Source organism: Oncorhynchus nerka, linkage group LG2, assembly GCF_034236695.1.
Source record: "Oncorhynchus nerka isolate Pitt River linkage group LG2, Oner_Uvic_2.0, whole genome shotgun sequence".
Classification (NCBI taxonomy): domain Eukaryota; kingdom Metazoa; phylum Chordata; class Actinopteri; order Salmoniformes; family Salmonidae; genus Oncorhynchus; species Oncorhynchus nerka.
In genome coordinates, this window is record NC_088397.1 from 59,982,305 (window position 1) to 60,002,500 (window position 20,196).

Here is a 20,196-nt window from a genome sequence, read left to right on the forward strand (position 1 = left end):
CCAACCCAACCCCTCATTTTACACTGCTGCTATTCTCTGTTTATCATATATGCATAGTCACTTTAACTATACACTCATGTACATACTACCTCAATTGGGCCGACCAACCAGTGCTTCCGCACATTGGCTAACCGGGCAGTCTGCATTGTGTACCGCCACCCACCACCCCCTCTTTTACACTACTGCTACTCTCTGTTCATCATATATGCATAGTCACTTTAACCATATCTACATGTACATACTACCTCAATCAGCCTGACTAACCGGTGTATGTATGTAGCCTCGCTACTGTATATAGCCTCGCTACTGTATATAGACTGTCTTTTTACTGTTGTTTTATTTCTTTACTTACCTATTGTTCACCTAACACCTTTTTTGCACTATTGGTTAGAGCCTGTAAGTAAGCACTGTAAGGTCTACTACAGCTGTTGTATTCGGCGCACGTGACAAATAAACTTGGATTTGATTTGATTCTTCTTCTTGGTGTCCTTTAGTAGTGGTTTCTTTGCAGCAATTCGACCATGAAGCCCTGATTCACGCAGTCTCCTCTGAACAGTTGATGTTGAGATGGGTCTGTTACTTGAACTCTGTGAAGCATATATTTGGGCTACAATTTATGAGGCTGGTAACTCTAATGAACTTATCCTCTGCAGCAGAGGTAACACCATCCCATCTGTTTTGTGTTTATTGGGACTATAATTTGTTTTTCAAATTGCAATGACCCAACACACCTCTAGGCTGTGTACCTAGTCAATTGTACAACTGAATGCATTCATCTGAAATGTGTCTTCCGCATTTAACCCAACCCCTCTGAACCAGAGAGGTACGGGGGGCTGCCATAATCAACAGCCACGTCTTCGGCGCCCTGGGAACAGTGGGTTGCTGCCTTAGGTATCCCCCTTTCCCTTTTTAAGGGCTATTTGACCAAGAAGGAGAGTGATGGAGTGCTGCATCAGATTATCTGGCCTCCACAATCACCCGACCTCAACCCAATTGAGGTGGTTTGGGATGAGTTGGACTGCAGAGTGAAGGAAAAGCAGCCAGTGCTCAGCATATGTGGGAACTAATTCAAGACTGTTGGAAAAGCATTCCAGGTGAAGCTGGATGAGAGAATGCCAAGTGCGTGCAAAGCTGTCATCAAGGCAAAGGGTGGATACTTTGAAGAATCTGAAATTAAATCTAAAATATACTTTGATTGGTTTAACACTTTTTTGGTTACTACATGATTGCATGTGTGTAATTTCATAGTTATAATTTCATACAATGTAGAAAATAGTTTTTTTTAAACACTTGAATGAGTAGGTGTGACCAAACTTTTGACTGGTACTGTATTTTATCTGTGTCCATATTGTCCGTGAGTTTCTAGGAGATAGACCATATGGTTCAAGAAAAAAATAGCCTAACGCATGAAAAAAGCATTTAATCAACAATGGTATTAACTCTTAACTTGTCCAATATTGACTTTTTTCACAACTGCCATCGGTTTGACGCCAAAACATTGAGAGCAAATACATAGACATACTAAAATAAATGTATAATTAAAAAAGAAAAAAATGATGCTGAAACCCTCATATTAAACACCAATGGTATTCACTACTGTCACACCCTGACCATAGTTTGCTTTGTATGTTTCTATGTTTTGTTTGGTCAGGGTGTGATCTGAGTGGGCATTCTATGTTACATGTCTAGTTTGTCTATTTCTATGTTTGGCCTGATATGGTTCTCAATCAGAGGCAGGTGTTAGTCATTGTCTCTGATTGGGAACCATATTTAGGTAGCCTGTTTGGTGTTGGGTTTTGTGGGTGATTGTTCCTGTCTCTGTGTTTGCACCAGATAGGGCTGTTTTGGGTTTTCACTTTTGTTAGTTTGTTCATGTGTAGTTGCTTTATTAAAGAACCATGAATAGTAACCATGCTGCATTTTGGTCCTCCTCTCCTTCACCGCAAGAAAAACATTACAATAAGGCCACACAGAGGGCCAGAGATCATTACAGATGCCTGTGATAATCCGAAGTACCCAAAAGGGCAACTAGATGTCATGTAATAGAATATATAACATCGTTGAAAAATACCAAAATTATATTAGTTTACTGGTAAACTTCAAACGTTTCTAGTAATATACCCTCCCTTTGCAACCCTACATTTGACACAAACTACTGCTATGGTGGAGGGCATAGGGACTTTTTTAGGGAGACTTCTCAGAAAACCTGCCATCGCTAGAAAATACTCTCACTTGTCAGTCTGCTCAGTTCTGGAGGAGTGCGCTCCATGAGGCCTTGCTGCCAAAATGAACCAACCAACTAGTCCAAATAAATAAACAATAAAAATACACAGGAAACGGATTGACTGAGCCCAGACTCATTTTGGAGATCACTGAGCCCTTTGAAATGAGCGTGCAGATAATGGGCCACAGACAGAGGCTGAGCAGCAGTCTGTTATGGCACAAAAATGATTTCTCTCTCACACAATGAGAAAAGTGACGCCTTCATAGAAACATAGTGAACTGCTTGTCGCAGCCTGAATAGTCCTGTTGCCGTAAAAGGAAGCTGGTTGGTGACAGAGAGGCACAGAGAGGCACAAAGCACCCCTGCCTAGCAAAACTCCTTCTCCTTTGGCCCTTTCATGTAGCCACTAAAAGGTGATCCCCTGACAAAATCAGGATGTGGGTGGTAATGGAATACTCTGGGGTGAAGTTCTCAGCATCATCTAATGATTAGAAGTCTACCAAACAGTGTATTACAGAGCACTGTGTGGTATAGGTAGGACACAGCAGGGGTTAGCATCTGGTGCTGAGGCTGTGGCCGGGCCTGAGGGGCCACGTTAGCTGGATAGTGGAGGAGCGTGAAACTTTGATTCTGAAGACAAGAGAGGGCTTTGAGAGAGCATGAGGAAGAGTAGGACATGTAGTGTACCTTCACCTCATATACATGGAAAGCTGTGATCATGAAAAATGACCTATTGAAATAACGAGGAATAAGAAGCCACAGATCCTAGAAGACTTTGTAGAACGACTGCATATCATCAGTTGAAGGCCACTAGCTGGGTTAAAACAATATAAATGATTTAGACTGTTCAGACAGAAGTCGGGCCAGTGATGATGGACAATCTAGCAGCAGAGTGTAAAGGGCTACCTCTGGAGGGCTGATTCATTAAACACTATTGATGCGATCTGAGAATTCTCTGGTTCTACGACCAGTCCTCAGCGATACCAGGCCCTGACATGCTTCATAAAAGCCCAGCTAACAGCAGATCATGGACACAGCTGAAATTATAGTTTGAAGTGTGCTTCTGTGGTAGTGAGGGACGCAGCAAGGCAAAGTAAAGCAGTGGAGGCACAAGGCACTGGTCTGGCAGTTGTCTCTATTTAATGCGCATTGATAATTTCACCTGCTGGGCAACAAGCCTCCAGAAGCCATCTGCTTCTTTCCTGTTGTCTGTCATAGCAACCAGCCAGGCCACAAGGAACAACCAAACAAAGACCTCAAGACCACCGGAATCATTCTCGGTTTACATAAAGAGATTACAGGCCCATGTCTAAAAGCAGAGGCTTCCTTTTTTCCATTTCTATTCGATTATTTACCTGATTAGCAGTGTTCCGTCAATTTGCTGAGTGTGTGCCTTACGTGTAATGTGGTTCATTTAAGCCAGTCAATGACAGTGAGAGGACAATGCGAAGGCATCAGGAAGGGAGTGGGTGGCAGGGCTCAGGTGAACTCTGGTCCCTGTCCCCATCACACACGGCTCAATGAAGAACAGCAGAAGGAAGACTTCACACCAAACAGATCAGACATGAATGGCTAATTTACCATCCCTTCTTTGCTCCTCCAGTGAACAATGCCAATACCCCCCCGTACCCCCCGTACGCACTACCCTCTAAGTGAATGCTCAAGAAAATGATAAATTTGTCAATCATTTGTCAAACTTATTTAAGGGACAATGTATGCCTTAATTGATCTATTATCCAATTAAAGTTTACTGTTTGCCAGGTGTTTGCCATGTGTGTAACACATAAGGTTCTCAATATTTACCAACATTTTACAAGTCTGACATGGTAGTTTCCATCTGATTTCTCAACAAATACTTCAGCAAAGCTGCTATGAAAGTTAATTTCAGCCAGTAGCATTTCAACCGCCAAATCAATTACCACTGAGTGCTGAATTCTTCAGCACTCTGGAGAACAATATTGGAGATTTCATACCATCATTTTTTTCCAGCTCTGAATTTGTCCAATATAAACTCTTGTATTGGTCTGTTTGGTTCATAAGCAGTTTCCGTGATGAATACACCTCTAATGTTGGGCAAGATCGAACATTGCCACGGTTGCACAGCAATATCAGAGACATCCCGCAATGTAGTCCTTATCTTCCAGTAGAGCATGCTCAGTGCACATACACTCACAGCGGGGCAACCCCCTCCAGACACCCACAGAGCAGAGAGAGAAAGGCGTTTGAACAACGCTGAGACACAAACAGCACCAGGAGAACAGAGCTACAGACATCACACTGAGAGGAAGAGAAGGGTGGTAGGCCAAGAGAACTTAGGGAGATGGGGGGAGAGAGAGAGAGATAAAGAGAGACTATCCAGGGGAGGGTTAATTGGAACAGTGACAGTGGAATCTTGCTCTCATTTGGTGGCACATAAGGAGACCAGCTGGGTCCACTGTTCCACAAAGACACTCCTTGGCCAACCAAAACACAACAACCAATCAGACTGAATCAACCTTGAACCAGCATCTCACACCAGAAGACTCATTATAGGACATGGAGATGGTGGACACTAGTGGATCACCAATGGAGTCCATAGTGGAGGAGATTTTCTATGATGGCACAACTCACTACTTATAGACTACCCACTACACAGAGGAACACAGAGGACACATGGGGAGGGTGATAATGATAAGAAGTTATATATGTAAGTGGAATGGGGGGGAATTACTTTTAGGTGAAATAAGGCTTAGTTAGTGAACCATAAAGTCATGATTAATATTGTCCTTTGGTTTCCTATTATTTTGATTAATTTTCTCTGATTAGTGATTGTAGACTGGGATGTGGCCCCCAATTTGATCTGCTGGGAGCTTCACAGTCAAGTGCACCTACAGTCCTCCTTGTGATCACATTCCTGCTGATTGGCTTGGTTTTAATTAACAGACTTGTTAATGATGAGTCCACAAACACTGTCCACCCGATGTGTCTGCTTTATTTTCACTTTTAAAGGCATGATCTGACATGGAGCCACCCAAACTAAATTATATATATTTCTCTCCCTCTAATTACGTCCTTGTAATACCAATATTATTGAGTATAGTCTCAAAGATGTACAGGCAAGAGGACATGATCACAATATAGGATTGTATCATAACATATTCACCTAATTAATATTCTTTGAGATATTTTCCTGATACAGAAAACATAATACCCTCCCCCCTAATCAGAATGATTTTCCCCGTGCCAAATAGAAACATACTTTTGTTCAGATATCAGAATTAAAGTTAGCATTAAGTAATTAGGACTATTTAAGGTACTATTGTGCATAGTAAAAAGGCATACAATTTCACATTTATTTATGTGTCTAATAACTGGGCGCAACGGTTTATATCTTGCCTTCTCAGTGGATTCCATTCATATAACTTTTTTAGAAGCAACAACAGTGTGTGTTATAAATGCACTACTTAGTAGGCTACAATATTTAGTCTAAAATGCAACAATAAGCTAAATTAATGACACAAAATGTGGCACATTTGATTGGCTTTTCGTTATTGCGGCATAGCCATGTTTCAACACTTGAATAAAATGACAAAAAAATAACCTCACCCGCGTTTCTTAATCCGTTGAGGTTGACTATTATTGCAAAGGTAATTGTTTTATATGGGATGAGAGATGTAGGCCGTGAAAGCGCACAGGACTGAAATTCCGTCTGTTTGGGGTCCGTTCACGGTCGGTGTGTTGATCGTTGGGATTACATTTGGTTTATGAGGAGAGTCACTGGCTGGAAGCGCGTAACCGTGTGCGCGAACGTGCGGGGACTGATGTCAGTGTTTGTCCCATTAGTTGAGGCGCAAGAGAATAGGCTACCTGGGTGTGGGGATGGGTTACGTCAAATTTGTTGCAAATAATTTAATTCGTGATTTTTTTCTGAACGTTTCACTACATGCATTGGGAACTGAATATTAAAACTCAGTGTTAGAGAAGCAATTAAGTGTGTTTAAAGAAATAATTTTGCAAGAAAAACTAAACAAGAAGCATGTACAGAATACAGAATAAAAATATTGTAGAACTCAAGAACTGGCATCCGTGCATGTGGCAGTAGAGGGTAACGAAGAAGCAGAGGTACAGCATGTTGTGGAGTAGGACTTCCTGCTTGGCACAGTGCATTATCAGCATATTACTCCTGCGTCCCCGGCAAGAGCAGAGCGTGGTATAATAGCTGGTATAAACTCCCCTCCCACGAACTCCCTAAAATGTAATAAGTACCGCCCCACCAAAAACAAGACAAACGGCATTCAAATATATTCAAATTTAATTCAAAGTGATCGTCAATAGAACAAAATACTTTCCATAATTTCGGAGCATCATGAACTCTTAACGCAAATTAATTATATTAACACTTATTTATCATGTATATACACAAATGATAATACAATATCGCAAAGTGAGTTCACAGGTTAAGCAAAAAGCCATGGAAACATTTGGACAGCAAGACCTCAACCTACATTTCAGATACCTGGTTTGATAAAGATAGTATGAATGAGTATCATCAGTAAGTAAATTAACCATCAAATACTGCCACCTCCAATCACCCAGAGCATTACTTTAATAAAGAGCAGATCTGTTATTGCCTTAGTTTAAACTATTTTAAGAATTGAAAGTAAATCCCTTTTACACAACATTTTGTTAAGGACAGTGGTTAGCCTACTGTTTGACAACTTCGATGTTTTAGTTGTTTGGAAGCAGACCTAATTTACTAAGGCTACCAACAAAATGATAATGACACAAAGATGGCTTAAACATTTGCAATAAAATGACCTGAATTACACTTTGAGTTTGACACAACACTTTCAAAACGTCCATTGAACAAAATATACTTCACATTTAATTTGGGTTGTTAGGAACATATTTCACAGTAAAATACTGCCACCTTCTGGAATTTTAAGAATAATTTTAACCCCATCAATAAAGTGCTATTATCCACTCTTTTCAAACAAATTCCCAGTAGCAACATTTTTAGCTTCTCACACAATGATTATCACACAATTAAGTAAATAATCTCAATTCACCTAGTGGCAGTGATGGAGGCAAATCCTGGAATCAAAGAAAAGACACTCATGTAGCCCAAGGTAACAAACGTCCATGCTTTCCCTACACCAGAAATTAAACCAAGTTGGTTGCATTTTGAACAAGCTATGCTTTTTATCACTCCAACCTTAAGGCACAGTTACCATATGTTTGTGTTGCTTCACCAGATTGCTGTAATTACCCTGGTAGCAAGCCACACACAAAGCATCTCCACCACTGAAAGGGACACGTTGTCATGGTAACCATTGGGATGCTGTGTGTAAACAGCAGGGTACTGATGATAACCTGTCTATAAATGCACTCAGTAGAGTATCTCACCAGCATTGACAGTCAATCTACAAAGAGTGCACACCTCTACCACTGACAACCGTTGTCTGTTCTGTTACCTTAACTATAATTTAAGCTGTGATCTACAAGAACACACAACATGGTGCAAAGTATGGCTGTATATAAAAAAAATAAAGACATTTAAACATTCTGGTGTTACAAAGCAATGTTATACTCTGCTTTAACCCACTAAGCTTTCAAATCAACCCAAGTCCACTGATTATCTTAACACCTCCCTGTACAATCATCATGAGGTGGTCAAATCAACCCCATTACAGCCAACTGGACCTCTCCAACTAGTACCATGATCAGACTTCAAAAGAGAGAGATTATGAAGGTGTCACTGGAACATGATCCAGGGTGGTGGTTTTGTGGCCTGGTGGCACCTCATACTTGAAGACCACGCTGAAGAGCTTGCCCCCCAGCCGGTCAGCCAGCCAGGAGTTCTTGATGACAGCCATCTTGAGGCTCTCGCAGCTCAATATGGCGTAGTAGTTGGTGTGGATGGCCCGGCCCATGCCCTCGATGATCACCAGGTCTACATGGCGCTCTCGCACAACCACAGCCAACACCTTGTCAAGACGGCTGTGGTGGGGAGAGAAATTAATACACATTTGGGAGGATTTACCTTCAAAATGTAACAGAAATTACTAAAGAAACTTAAAAATGTTTTTAAACATAGTTAACAAGGGTATGTTACGTTGAAATATAATGAACGCTTAAGAAATAAAAACAGACCTCAAGTCTAAGCAAGGAGAGCTGGAGCCACTCTGGACTAGAGTCAGCCTGTCCTCCTTCACAGCAGACCTGCAAAACAAATTAAATGGACATTGACATGCTGGTATAGGAAAACAAAAAAAACATATCATTACTATCCTATCTTTTACATCCATAAATGCAGAGCCAAAAGACTTAAATACTCACTGTATGACTAAATCCATTGCAGCTATTCTTTCAGTCAAGATCTGCAGCTCACTGTTTGTTACATCATTCAGAGCTGGGCTAGAGTTGCTGGCAAGGACAACCTGGAAAACAACATAGCAGGGGGTCAAAGGAAGAAAAAGGGAAATCTTGTTGTGTTCATAGTGTTTTATTAAATCCTGTGTATATTTGAAGGGGTGGTACAAGTGACAGCTTCTCAGATGATGGGAAGGACTGTGTAGCTTCTTACCTCTGTTCCCCTGCAGAGAAGCTCTCTGACAAATGGGAACACTCCAAGTATGATGTCTATTCCACTATTATCTACGAAAAACAATGCACACTTATGAGGTGGGCCCTGGAAAAGAAAGCCAGCAGGCATGGTATTCAATTACTGTTCCACAGCATCAAGTCATATACATCTTTGTGCCAAATCCTAACTTGAGATCCAGGCACACAACTTCTGTGGATCTTAAGTTAGGATGTGGCCCATAAACCAAATGCAGCTAATATAATAACTTTGAAACACTTCATCATCAGGAAACAGTTTAAATTCTTACCTTCAGTCTCTCGAGCCATTGGTCATAGGCATCCACAAGCCACGGCCGCTCTATGGAGAAAAAGGGACTATAATTAAGTAGCCTGTATAGGTTGCAGCAGCAGTATAAAATGCAGGACACATAAAACACATGTTTACCCAATAGGGGCTTTCATACCTTCCAACTGCAGTTTTGCATGTTCAAAGCCAAACTCCGGATCAGACTCCAGAACACTATTACAAGTGAAAATGTGAGCATGAGCGACATTCTTTGCTCATCTAAAAACACATTTTCTCAAGAAAATGTAAATATACAGTAGCAGACGAAAGTTGACACACCTACTCCTTCCAGGGCTGTTCTTTATTTCTACATTGTAGAATAACAGTGAAGACATCAAAACTATGAAACAACACATATAGAATCACGTAGTAACCAAAAAAGTTCAATCAAAATATATTTTAGATTCTTCAAAGTAGGCACCCTTTGCTTTGACAGATTTTCACACTCTTGCCATTCAACCAGCTTCACGAGGAATGTTTTTCCAAGTCTTGAAGGAGTTCCCACATACGCTGAGAACTTGTTGGCTGCTTTTCCTTCACTCTGCGGTCCAACACATCCCAAACCATCTCAATTGGGTTGAGGTCAGGTGATTGCTGCATCAGATGACCTGGCATCCACAGTCTATCACTCTCCTTCTTGGTAAAATAGCCCTGACACAGCCTGGAGGTTTGTTGGATAATTGTCCTGTTGAAAAACAAATGATAGTCCCACTAAGCGCAAACTGGATGGTGTATCACTGCAGAATGCTGTGGCAGCCATGATGGTAAAGTGTGCCTTAAATTCTAAATAAATCACTGGCAGTGTCACCAGCAAGCACCATCACACCACCTCCTCCATGCTTCACGGTGGGAATCACACATGCGGAGATCATCCGTTCGACTTACAAAAGACACGGCAGTTGGAACCAAAAATATAACATTTGGACCAAAGGACAGATTTCCACTGGTCTAATGTGCATTGCTCGTGTTTCTTGGCCCAAGCAATCTGAGATGCAGCTAACTAATGAATTTATCCTCTGCAGCAGAGGTAACTCTGGGTCTTGTTTTCCTGTGTTGGTCCTCATGAGAGCCAGTTTCGTCATAGCGCTTGATGGTTTTTGCAACTGCACTTGTAGAAACTTTAAAAGTTCTTGAAATTTTCCCTATTGAACAATGGACTGTCGTTTCTTTTGCTTATTTGAGCTGTCCTTGCCATAATATGGACTTGGTCTTCTACCAAATAGGGCTATCTTCTGTATACCACCCCTACCTTGTCATAACTGATCGTCTCAAACGCATTAAGGAAAGAAATTCCTCAAATTAACTTAACCTGTTCATTCCGGCTTGATATAATGCCAAGAGTGTGCAAAGCTGTCATCAAGGCAAAAGGTGGCTACTTTGAAGAATCTCAAATATAAAATATTATTTTGATTTGTTTTAACACTTTTGTGGTTACTACATGATTCCATACGAGTTATTTCATAGTGTTGATGTCTTCACTATTATTTTACAATGTAGAAAAGAGTTGACTGCTACTGTATGTACATACATACATACACAGAGCATTCGGAAAGTACTCAGACATTATAGCTTTATTCTAAAGATGATTCAATTGTTTTTGTCATCAATCTACTCACAATACCCCATAATGACAAAGCAAAAACAGGTTTTTAGAAATGTAGTAAAAATAAAACCCTGAAATATCAAATTAAAATAAGTGTTCACTCTTTACTCAGTGCTTTGTTGAATAACCTTTGGCAGTGATTACAGCTTTGAGTATGATGATACAAGTTTGGCACACCTGTATTTGGAGAGTTTCTCCCATTCTTCTATGCAGATCCTCTCAAGCCCTGTCAAGTTGGATGAGGAGCGTCACTTCACAGCTATTTTCAAGTCTCTCCAGAGATGTTTGATCGGGTTAAAGTCCGGGCTCTGGCTGGGCCACTCAAGAACATTCAGAGACTTGTCCCGAAACCACTCCTGTGTTGTCTTGGCTGTGGGCTTAGGGTCATTATCCTGATTAAAATGTGTACCTTCGCCCCAGTCTAAGATCCTGAGTGCTCTGGAGCAGGTTTTCATTTAGGATCTCCGTACTTTGTACATTCATCTTTCCCTCAATCCTGACTAGTCTCCCAGTCCATCCTGACTAGTCTCCCAGTCCATGCCACTGAAAAACATCCCCACAGCATGATGCTTCCACCACCATGCTTCATCGTAGGGATGGTGCCAGATTTCCTCCAGATGTGACGCTTGGCATACAGACCAAAGAATTCGAACTTTGAATCTTGTTTCTCATGGTCTGAGAGTCTTTAGGTGCCTTTTGGCAAATTCCAAGCGGGCTGTCATGTGCGTTTCATTGAAGAGTGGCTTCTATCTGGCCACTCTACCATAAAGGCCTGATTGGTGGAGTTCTGCAGAGATGCTTGTCCTTCTGGAAGGTTCTCCCATTTCCACAGAGGAATTATGGAGCTTTGTCAGAGTGACCATTGGGTTCTCGGTTACCTCCCTTATCAAGGCCCTTCTCCCTCGATTGCTCAGTTTGGCCGGGCGGTCAGCTCTACAATTTAAGAATGATTGAGGCCACTGTGTTCTTGGGGCCTTTCAATGCTGCAGAAATGTTTTGGTACCCTTTCCCAGATCTGTGCCTCGACAAAATCCTGTCTCGGAGCTCTACGGACAATTCCTTCAAACTCATGGTTTGGTTTTTTCTCTACGGACAATTCCTTCAAACTCATGGTTTGGTTTTTGCTCTGACATGCACCTGTGGGAGCTTATATAACCAGGTGTACCTTTCCAAATCATGTCCAATCAATAACATTTTCCACAGGTGGAATCCAATCAATTGTTCTTCGGGAAAAGTCTCAATGTCCTTGAGGGGCCCAGCTAGAGCCCGGACTTCAACCCGATCGAACATCTCTCCTGAAGAAAGCTGTGCAGTGACGCTCCCCAGCCTACCTGACAGTGCTTGAGAGGATCTGCAGAGAAGAATGGGAGAAACTCCCCAAACACAGTAGTGCTAAGCTTGAAGCGTCACACCAAAGAAGACTCAGTGTTGTAATAATGGCCAAAGGTGCTTCAACAAGGTACTGAGTAAAGGGTCTGAATTCTTATGTGAATGTGATTTCAGTTTTTATTTTTAATACATTTGCAAACATTTCTAAACCTGTTTTTGCTTTGTCATTATGGGATATTGTGTGTAGATTTATGAGGGAAAAAATGTAATCCGTTCTAGAATAAGGCTGTAACGTAACAAAGTGGAAAATGTCAAGGGGTCAGAAAACCTTCCTAATGCACTGTATATGATCAGCATTTGAGTCCTAATAATATCCTTCAAAGTCCCAAGTTTAGGAGTGCACAGAGTGCAGCCTCATTAAGACTCACTCCGATACAGCCTTGGCTCCCCAATCGAAGACGTTCCCAGCCAGGAGGCCCCTGACCAGGGCAAACTGCCTCTGCTCCCAGCTCAGCTCCCCCAGGGACTTGACTGCCTTCTGGAAGTACTTGAGAGCCATGTCGTTCTCCCCCTGCTTGATCTGTGGGAGGGGTGGAGACACAGCACTGAGACAACAGCTTCCTCCCACTTCTCACTGATGATCTACAACATTAGCAATTCATGCTAATCAAGGCAAGTGGACATGAAATTACATTAAAAGGCACACAAGACGACACTTGAAAGCTTCATCAGATGAACTACTCAACATTCAAGGTAAATCAATACCAGAAAAAGAGTAGCATTAGAACATTTATTGGAACAGTGAACAACAATAGAGAAAAATAGTTTTATAGGAAAGAGCTATTAGAATCCACTCAAACCTTTGAGTATGGGTCAGGGAAGTTGAACTCGTTTAAACAGTGTTCTCTTGTGTCTAACAGACTTCTTACAGTGAGGGATCCATAAGCACTAGAGGTGAGAAGAGAAGTACTCTACATTAGCAGATAAACACATAGATTGGTGAGGGGGAACAGTGAGACTTCATCTACAAGAGTCACTCATTCACTAATAAGAGGCCTTTGGAGACAAGCATCTATAAATTATCAAGAAACCGTGTTATGTTCTAGTTGGTTTAACAGCCTTTGAAATCTATCTGCAGCTGTGGCATTCAGATCCTGTTGCTCCCCTTACAAAGGCTGGTGGCGGAGGGTCTGAAGCTTGTGCTGGTACTTGTGACGGAACTTCTCTGCTCGTTCAGCGGCCTCTGGAAGATCAGGCTGGCTGGCAACAGCTCTCTTCACCACCTATCCAAAGCACATTGCCCAGATCAACTGTTTCAAAAGTGACCAGGATAAGGACTCCCTGTCAATGCATAATGCAATGTGTGTATATTGATTAATAGACCAGTGGCAGGTTCTCTGCCTCTTACCCCATCCAGGGCCTCCTCGAAGCAGTAGAGCCAGTACTCCCGTGCAAGGGCGTCCTCTGAGAGGTCCACTGTGTCTGGGATGTAGGAGGACGGGTCCTGCAGCAGGGGCAGATTCACCAGCTGCCTCTCCAGACGGTCCATCTCCAACATGTCAAACTGAAGCCGAAGAGGAGACAAACTGAGCACTGCACATAATGCAAGGCTAATGCATTCATGCACACTTAGACGGGTTTCCTGACAACGCCAGAGAAATGCACATCGCAGGGGTAAAAGGCTGTGTGGTATGATTCTGAATGGTTAGATAGCCAGCAACAATGACAAGAAGCTGCCTTGTCGGCATATCCGACCACGACTCCACCTTGCTCCTACAGTCCTATAGGCAGAAACTCAAACAAGATGTACCCATGACTGGAACATTCAACGCTGTTCTGACCAATCGGAATCCACGCTTCCCGATTGTTTTGATCACGAGGACTGGGAAATGTTCCGGGCAGCCTCAGAGAATAACATCGATCTACAGTTGAAGTCGGAAGTTTACATACACCTTAGCCAAATATATTTAAACTCAGTTTTTCACAATTCCTGACATGTAATCCTAGTAAAAATTCCCTGACTTAGGTCAGTTAGGATCACCACTTTATTTTAAGAACGTGAAATGTCAGAATAATAGTAGAGAGAATTATTAATTTCAGGTTTTATTTCTTTCATCACATTCCCAGTGGGTCAGAAGTTTACATAAACTCAATTAGTATTTGCTAGCGTTGCTTTTTAAAATGTTTAACTTGGGTCAAACGTTTCGGGTAGCCTTCCACAATAAATATAATTTTGGCCCATTCCTCCTGACAGAGATGGTGTAACTGAGTCCGGTTTGTAGGCCTCATTGCTCACATATGCTTCTTCAGTTCTGCCCACCAATTTTCTACAGGATTGAGGTCAGGGCATTGTGATGGCCACCCCAATACCTTGACTTTGTTGTCCTTAAGCCATTTTGCCATAACTTTGGAAGTATGCTTGGTGTCATTGTCCATTTGGAAGACCCATTTGCGAAGCTTTAACTTCCTGACTCATGTCTTGAGATGTTGCTTCACGGTTGGGATGGTGTTCTTCGGCTTGCAACCCCCCCCCCCTTGTCCTCCAAACATAACGATGGTCATTATGGCCAAACAGTTCTATCAAAAAAGTACGATGTTTGGCCCCATGTGCAGTTGCAAACCGTAGTCTGGCTTTTTTATGGCGGTTTTGGAGCAGTGGCTTCTTCCTTGCTGAGCAGCCTTTCAGGTTATGTCGATATAGGACTCATTTTACTGTGGATATAGATACTTTTGTACCCGTTTCCTCTAGCATCTTCACAAGGTCCTTTGCTGTTGTTCTGGGATTGATTTTCACTTTTCGCACCAAAGTACGTTCATCTCCAGGAGACAGATGGTTACAGAAACAATGTTGGCCAAGGCAAATATAACAGAACTAAATAACTACAGCCCCGTAGCACTCACCTCTGGCATCATGAAGTGCTGAGAGAGACTAGTCAATGATCATATCTCCTCTACCTTACCTGCCACCCTAGACCCACTTCAGTTTGCATACCGCCCCAACAGGTCCAGACGATGCAATCGCATGCACACTGTCCTATACCATCTGGACAAGAGGAATACCTATGTAAAAATGCTGTTCATTGACTACAGCTCAGCATTCAACACCATGGTACCCTCCAAGCTCATCATTAAGCTGGAGGCCCTGGGTCACAACCCTGCCCTGTGCAATTGGGTCCTGGACTTTGACGGGCCGCCCCCAGGTGGTGAAGGTAAGAAAAATTGCCACTTCACTGACCCTCAAAACTGGGGCCCCACAAGGGTGCGTGCTCAGCCCACTCCTGTACTCCCTGTTCACCCATGACTGCGTGGCCATGCACACCTCCATCTCAATCATCAAGGTTGCAGACGACAACAGTAGTGGGCTTGATTACCAACAATGACGAGACAGCCTACAGGGAGGTGAAGGCAATCTGAGTGTGGTGTGAGGAAAACAACCTCTCACTCAACGTCAACAAAAATGAGATGATCGTGGACTTCAGGAAACGGCCAGGGGAGCACCCCATATCCACATCGAAGGGACAGTAGTGGAGAAGGTGGAAAGCTTCAAGTTCCCCGGCGTACACAGACAAACTGAAAAGTTCCACCCACACAGACAGTGTGGTGAAGGCTCAACAGCACCTCTCAATCTCAGGAGGCTGAAGAAATGAGTCTTGTCACCTAAAGCCCTGACAAACTTTTACAGATGCACAATTGGGAGCATCCTGTCAGGCTATATCACCGCTTGGTACAGCAACTGCACCACCCTCAACCGCAAGGCTGTCCAGAGGTAGGTGTGGTCTGCACAATGCATTACTAGGGGCAAACTACCTGCCCTCCAGGACACCTACAGCACCCGATGTCACAGGAAGGCCAAAAAGATCAAGGACAACAACCATCCGAGCCACTGCCTGTTCACCTCGCTACCACCCCGAAGGCGAGGTCAGTACAGGTGCATCAAAGCTGAAACCGAGAGACTGAAAAACAGCTTCCATCTCAAGGCCATCAGACTGCTAAAAAGCAATCACTACCTCAGAAGCTGCTGCCTACATAGAGACTACCTAGTCACTTTAATAATGTTTACATATCTTTCATTATTCATCTCATATGTATATACTGCATCATGCCTATGCCGCTTGGCCATCGCTCATCCATGTACATATTCTTATTCCATCCCTTTAGATGTGTGTGTATTAGGTAGTTGTTGGGGAATTGTTAGATATTACTGCACTGTCGGAACTAGAAGCACAAGCATTTCGCAAAACTCGCATTAAAATCTGCTAACCATGTGTATGTGACCAATACAATTTGATGTGGGGACTCATAGGCGTTTCAGCCAGTTGTATCTTGTTCTTGATACCAGGTCTTGTTTTGAGGTGTTTTGAGTAATGACATATCCATGCTAATATGGCTAAAATTCATTAGTAAGCTAACCAACAACTGTAACGATGTATTTGAGAGAAAACAAGTGCTTATTGTGCACATTTGTTTTCAATAAATATTTAGTGTACATATTATCAAAATGAAAGGAGGACCAAGGCACTCCATATAATTCATTGAAATGCCTTTATTTGTATGGCATGTTCAATGGAAAAAAAATATTTAAAAATCAGACGCGTTACGGCTGCATGGCTTTGCCAGGGAGTACAAAGAAATAATACAATGTCCTCTTTGTAACAGCTTTTCAAATTAGCCCTAATTTGAAGAGGGAGTTTACATGTTGTCAATAATCCTTTGAACATAAGCCAACCCAGTCTGTTTTGCCCCAAAGTTGCGCACGCATCGGTTTTGTTGCTAAACAACCCAATAAAAGTGAAACGACTCCTTCAAACATAGCTAAACTCCAATATGTTTTCACTATGCCCCCTAGTGGTCAGCTGATAATAGCATGTGTCAAACTCCACACCGTTAGTAGGCAGTGGACACACGCATCAACATTATAGTATCAACATTAAAAATATATAGTACACCACCTCACACCAGTCACATCCGTGCAGTGAGTATGATTTCATGCACAATTTATAAGGTGAACAGACCTGCCTACTATTCTCCACAGTGTCAGACAGGTTGGTTGACTATAAGGTTGGTTATAACATGTTACAGCTCAATTTAAACCATGACTACATAGAGCAACACTTCAAAGGCTGTTATGCAATAAAGGAAAAGGCTGGCATATAGCAGTTACAATGCCACAGCTGTCTCTCTGAAACCTTATTTAACCCATTGTGAATGTGAATGCTTGGCAAGCTGGTAGCTACAAAGACAGAATCATGAGGAAACATTTAGACCTAATCAAACCACTAAGCATGGAGAAGTACTTACGGAAAACTGAAGGGTTACAGTAAGTAAACAGAGGTAAGAGATTGTGGATATGAAGAGAAGAAATTAAAACAAAATGTTAGACTGAAAAGATCAATGAATGCCTCATACCAGGCCTGTGGATTTTAAAAGGACAGCGTTGGTGACATTTCCATAGAAAATATCAAATCCACAATCTCAGACAGAGTGGGGAGAATTGCTATAATGGTCAATGAAATGACAACAAAATTAAATAACAAGTGGGTTATGAGCGCACCCTGGTGGTCTTATGCTGACCTTTCAGTATTTTAACTTTTTCTTTTCCAATGGACTTACTGTTCCACTACGTGCACGTTGCATGGGGTTCAGGTCAGGAGAAGTACTCATAAGGCCAGAGCTCCCAGCATAGTTCTCCCCCCAACTGTACTGGTTAGGATCTAGATAAAGTGCAACAAATAACAGTGAATTAGACAAAAGAACTTCCCATCAAGAAGAAAATCCTTACAAAACCTAGGGTGTGATAAACTATGGATTCCTGTGCCACTTTCTGTCAAGAAGAAACTCCATAGATGAAAGCATCTTGACCTACTGTCTTCCTCTGCTCCCTTAAGGAAGGCTCCAATAGTCCCCAGATAGCCTTCATGCCTCAGGAAGAGTGCCTGGACTTCACCCTGCAAAAACACAATATAAAACTCCACTCAGATGGAACCATTTCCAACTAATTATGCTCATAGATTGCATCATTTAAAAGTAGCCTTTTAAAATCAGCCCAATACAATCAAACATGTCATATCAATGTTTATGTATCATCTCCACTAGGGAGGGGCACGGTTAATCGAATATCCGGACATTACTATTCGAAAACTTGTGAGTAATCTTTTTGTTGAGGGGGGGCATTTTAACAATGAAAAAGCTCCAAATTAAAATTGTCCATGTTACATTGTTACACACAAGGACATGACATTTGAAATGCTTAATTTAATAAAAACAAACCTTAAAATGTAGTGTTTATGTACGGCGCTGTTAGCTACTGCTGCTTCAGATGTGACGTGGCTTTGACAGAACATTGCTTACAGTTGCGCACTGTAAATGTAGCCTACAGTTCTGAGGACACATTGACTACACAGACTACACAGATAGCCCAAGTGAGCTTTTTTCCCCCTCACTAATTGGTATTTTGAACAATCAGATCAGCTCGGAAAAAGAGCTGATGTGAAAAGATCTGAGGTCACTGAAAAAAAAAAAGACTTCTCTTTCACTGCTGCCGTTAGCCTAGGCTACTGTTAGCCAAAAACTAATAGCACCCTGAAGACAAATGTGCACTGTCTGCTGTTGTAGCACTTTGCATCATTCTGATTGGTCAAGAGAGTAAAGCAATTTGTATCTCAGGATAAAGGGTATATTTGCATACTACTGTGTGAATAGTGCAGTTCAGATTTGATTGCTGCTTTTCAAGCTCTGAACTAGGCCCATACCTGATTATAGTCAGCTGCCATCAGATCCAGTTCTGTCAGTGCTAAATCTAGACCTCAATCAAATGTAACTGGATTGAGAAAGACATGCTTGTTAATGAGGTACAGTGTGGGGGGGGGGCTTGCCTTGGTGAAGAAGTTGATGCTGTAAGTGATGGTGTGCATAGTGACAGGGTGTCCTCGGATGAAGAAACCCCCAAAGTAGACCCTGGTCAAGTTGTGGAGCCGGGCATAGAGGCAGGCCAGCTGCCCAATGTCATTGCTGATCATATGGAGCAGGCTCTTAGCCATATCTTCTTTAGAGAACTCTAATTCAGGAGGAGACAAAAGTAAAGGTATGTCAACATACAGCCAAGTGAAGCACCAGAAACATTACTCGTCAACAAGCCCAGGTCCCATTGAAGTACGTACAGTGTTGGTTTATGTATAGGTAGTTTGTGACCGGTGTTATTGGCACTACATGATACACATGAATGACCTACATGATACATATGAATGACCTAATAGAGTGAATTAGTTGCTTTCTTTGCCATGGCTGGCTGCCTCGTCTACATTTCTCAACAGTAACAGTAACCAACCAGCCTACAGGGGACACGGTCACAGTAACTGGGTAAGAGGTCATCAATCAGTTAGTGCTCAACAGGAATGTAGCCTACATTACAGTAGATAGCATGCCAGGGAGTCTGCTCCTGAAGACAGTACCATGAAAAACATGTCATGGGGTAAAGAGTAAAAGTACTGCAAATGCTCTATTCTCTTTACCTTTGTCAGGAGTAGCAGATTTTCCAAAGCTACTTGCAATAAGGTCCCCAGTCAAGCCCAAGGACCCATAAGATCCCCCGTAGATGTCTTTGACCAACATGTCAACATTTGTGTGCTGCCCCTTCGAGGCCAACTGAAGGAGTTCATCAAACCTCTGTAGGAGGGGAGAGCAGGTCATGGGAGTACAGTAGTTTTAAAAAGAGACTTTTCACCAAGATAGCTATTTTGTAACCACCCTATTCAGAACAAGGGTTTAAGTACACAGGGCAGTCTTCCAGATAATAAAAAGTAGCAGTAAGGTCAACTGGCAAAATAATAGGCAAGAACAAACAGAAAATAAAACTGTACATTTAAGTTAATTTGAATAGCTTGATCAATTAAAAAAGGTTATTGGGCTTGAAGTTTTTTATTATTATTACTATTTTTAAATCTGTCGGGCCCCAGCCGCAAACTCAGGCTCTGTGTGTAGTTAACCGACCCTCTCTGCCCAGTCATCACCATTTTACCTGTTGTTGTTTTAGCTGATTAGCTGTTGTTGTCTCACCCGTTGTTGTCCTAGTTAGCTCTCCAAATCAACACCTGTGATTACTTTATGCCTCGCTGTATGTCTCTCTCATATGTC

The 20,196-nt window shown here is 42.2% G+C and overlaps 2 protein-coding genes across 4 annotated transcripts in view; both read right to left on the minus strand.

Moving 5' to 3' along the window:
* Positions 1–6,026, minus strand: part of LOC115138972 (draxin-B) — a 28,601-nt gene extending 22,575 nt beyond the window's left edge. For 2 of the 3 annotated variants that reach the window (XM_029676164.2, XM_029676158.2), the window contains exon 1: positions 5,810–6,026. The gene's annotated coding sequence lies outside the window, so the exon portion shown is untranslated. The remainder of the gene's footprint in view (positions 1–5,809) is intronic. The other variant, XM_029676151.2, reaches the window with a different exon arrangement.
* A 471-nt stretch (positions 6,027–6,497) lies between these two features.
* LOC115138994 (4'-phosphopantetheine phosphatase-like) overlaps positions 6,498–20,196 on the minus strand; it is a 30,370-nt gene continuing 16,671 nt past the window's right edge. Inside the window, exons 6-19 of the mRNA XM_029676173.2 lie at positions 19,575–19,728; positions 18,939–19,120; positions 17,930–18,011; positions 17,677–17,777; positions 13,475–13,630; positions 13,237–13,349; positions 12,927–13,014; positions 12,495–12,646; positions 9,253–9,308; positions 9,097–9,146; positions 8,790–8,894; positions 8,543–8,643; positions 8,357–8,425; positions 6,498–8,203 (exon numbers count right to left, since the gene is read on the minus strand). Of these exons, the coding sequence (XP_029532033.1) occupies positions 7,948–8,203; positions 8,357–8,425; positions 8,543–8,643; positions 8,790–8,894; positions 9,097–9,146; positions 9,253–9,308; positions 12,495–12,646; positions 12,927–13,014; positions 13,237–13,349; positions 13,475–13,630; positions 17,677–17,777; positions 17,930–18,011; positions 18,939–19,120; positions 19,575–19,728 (1,665 nt within the window). The 3' untranslated portion in view covers positions 6,498–7,947. The remainder of the gene's footprint in view (positions 8,204–8,356; positions 8,426–8,542; positions 8,644–8,789; positions 8,895–9,096; positions 9,147–9,252; positions 9,309–12,494; positions 12,647–12,926; positions 13,015–13,236; positions 13,350–13,474; positions 13,631–17,676; positions 17,778–17,929; positions 18,012–18,938; positions 19,121–19,574; positions 19,729–20,196) is intronic.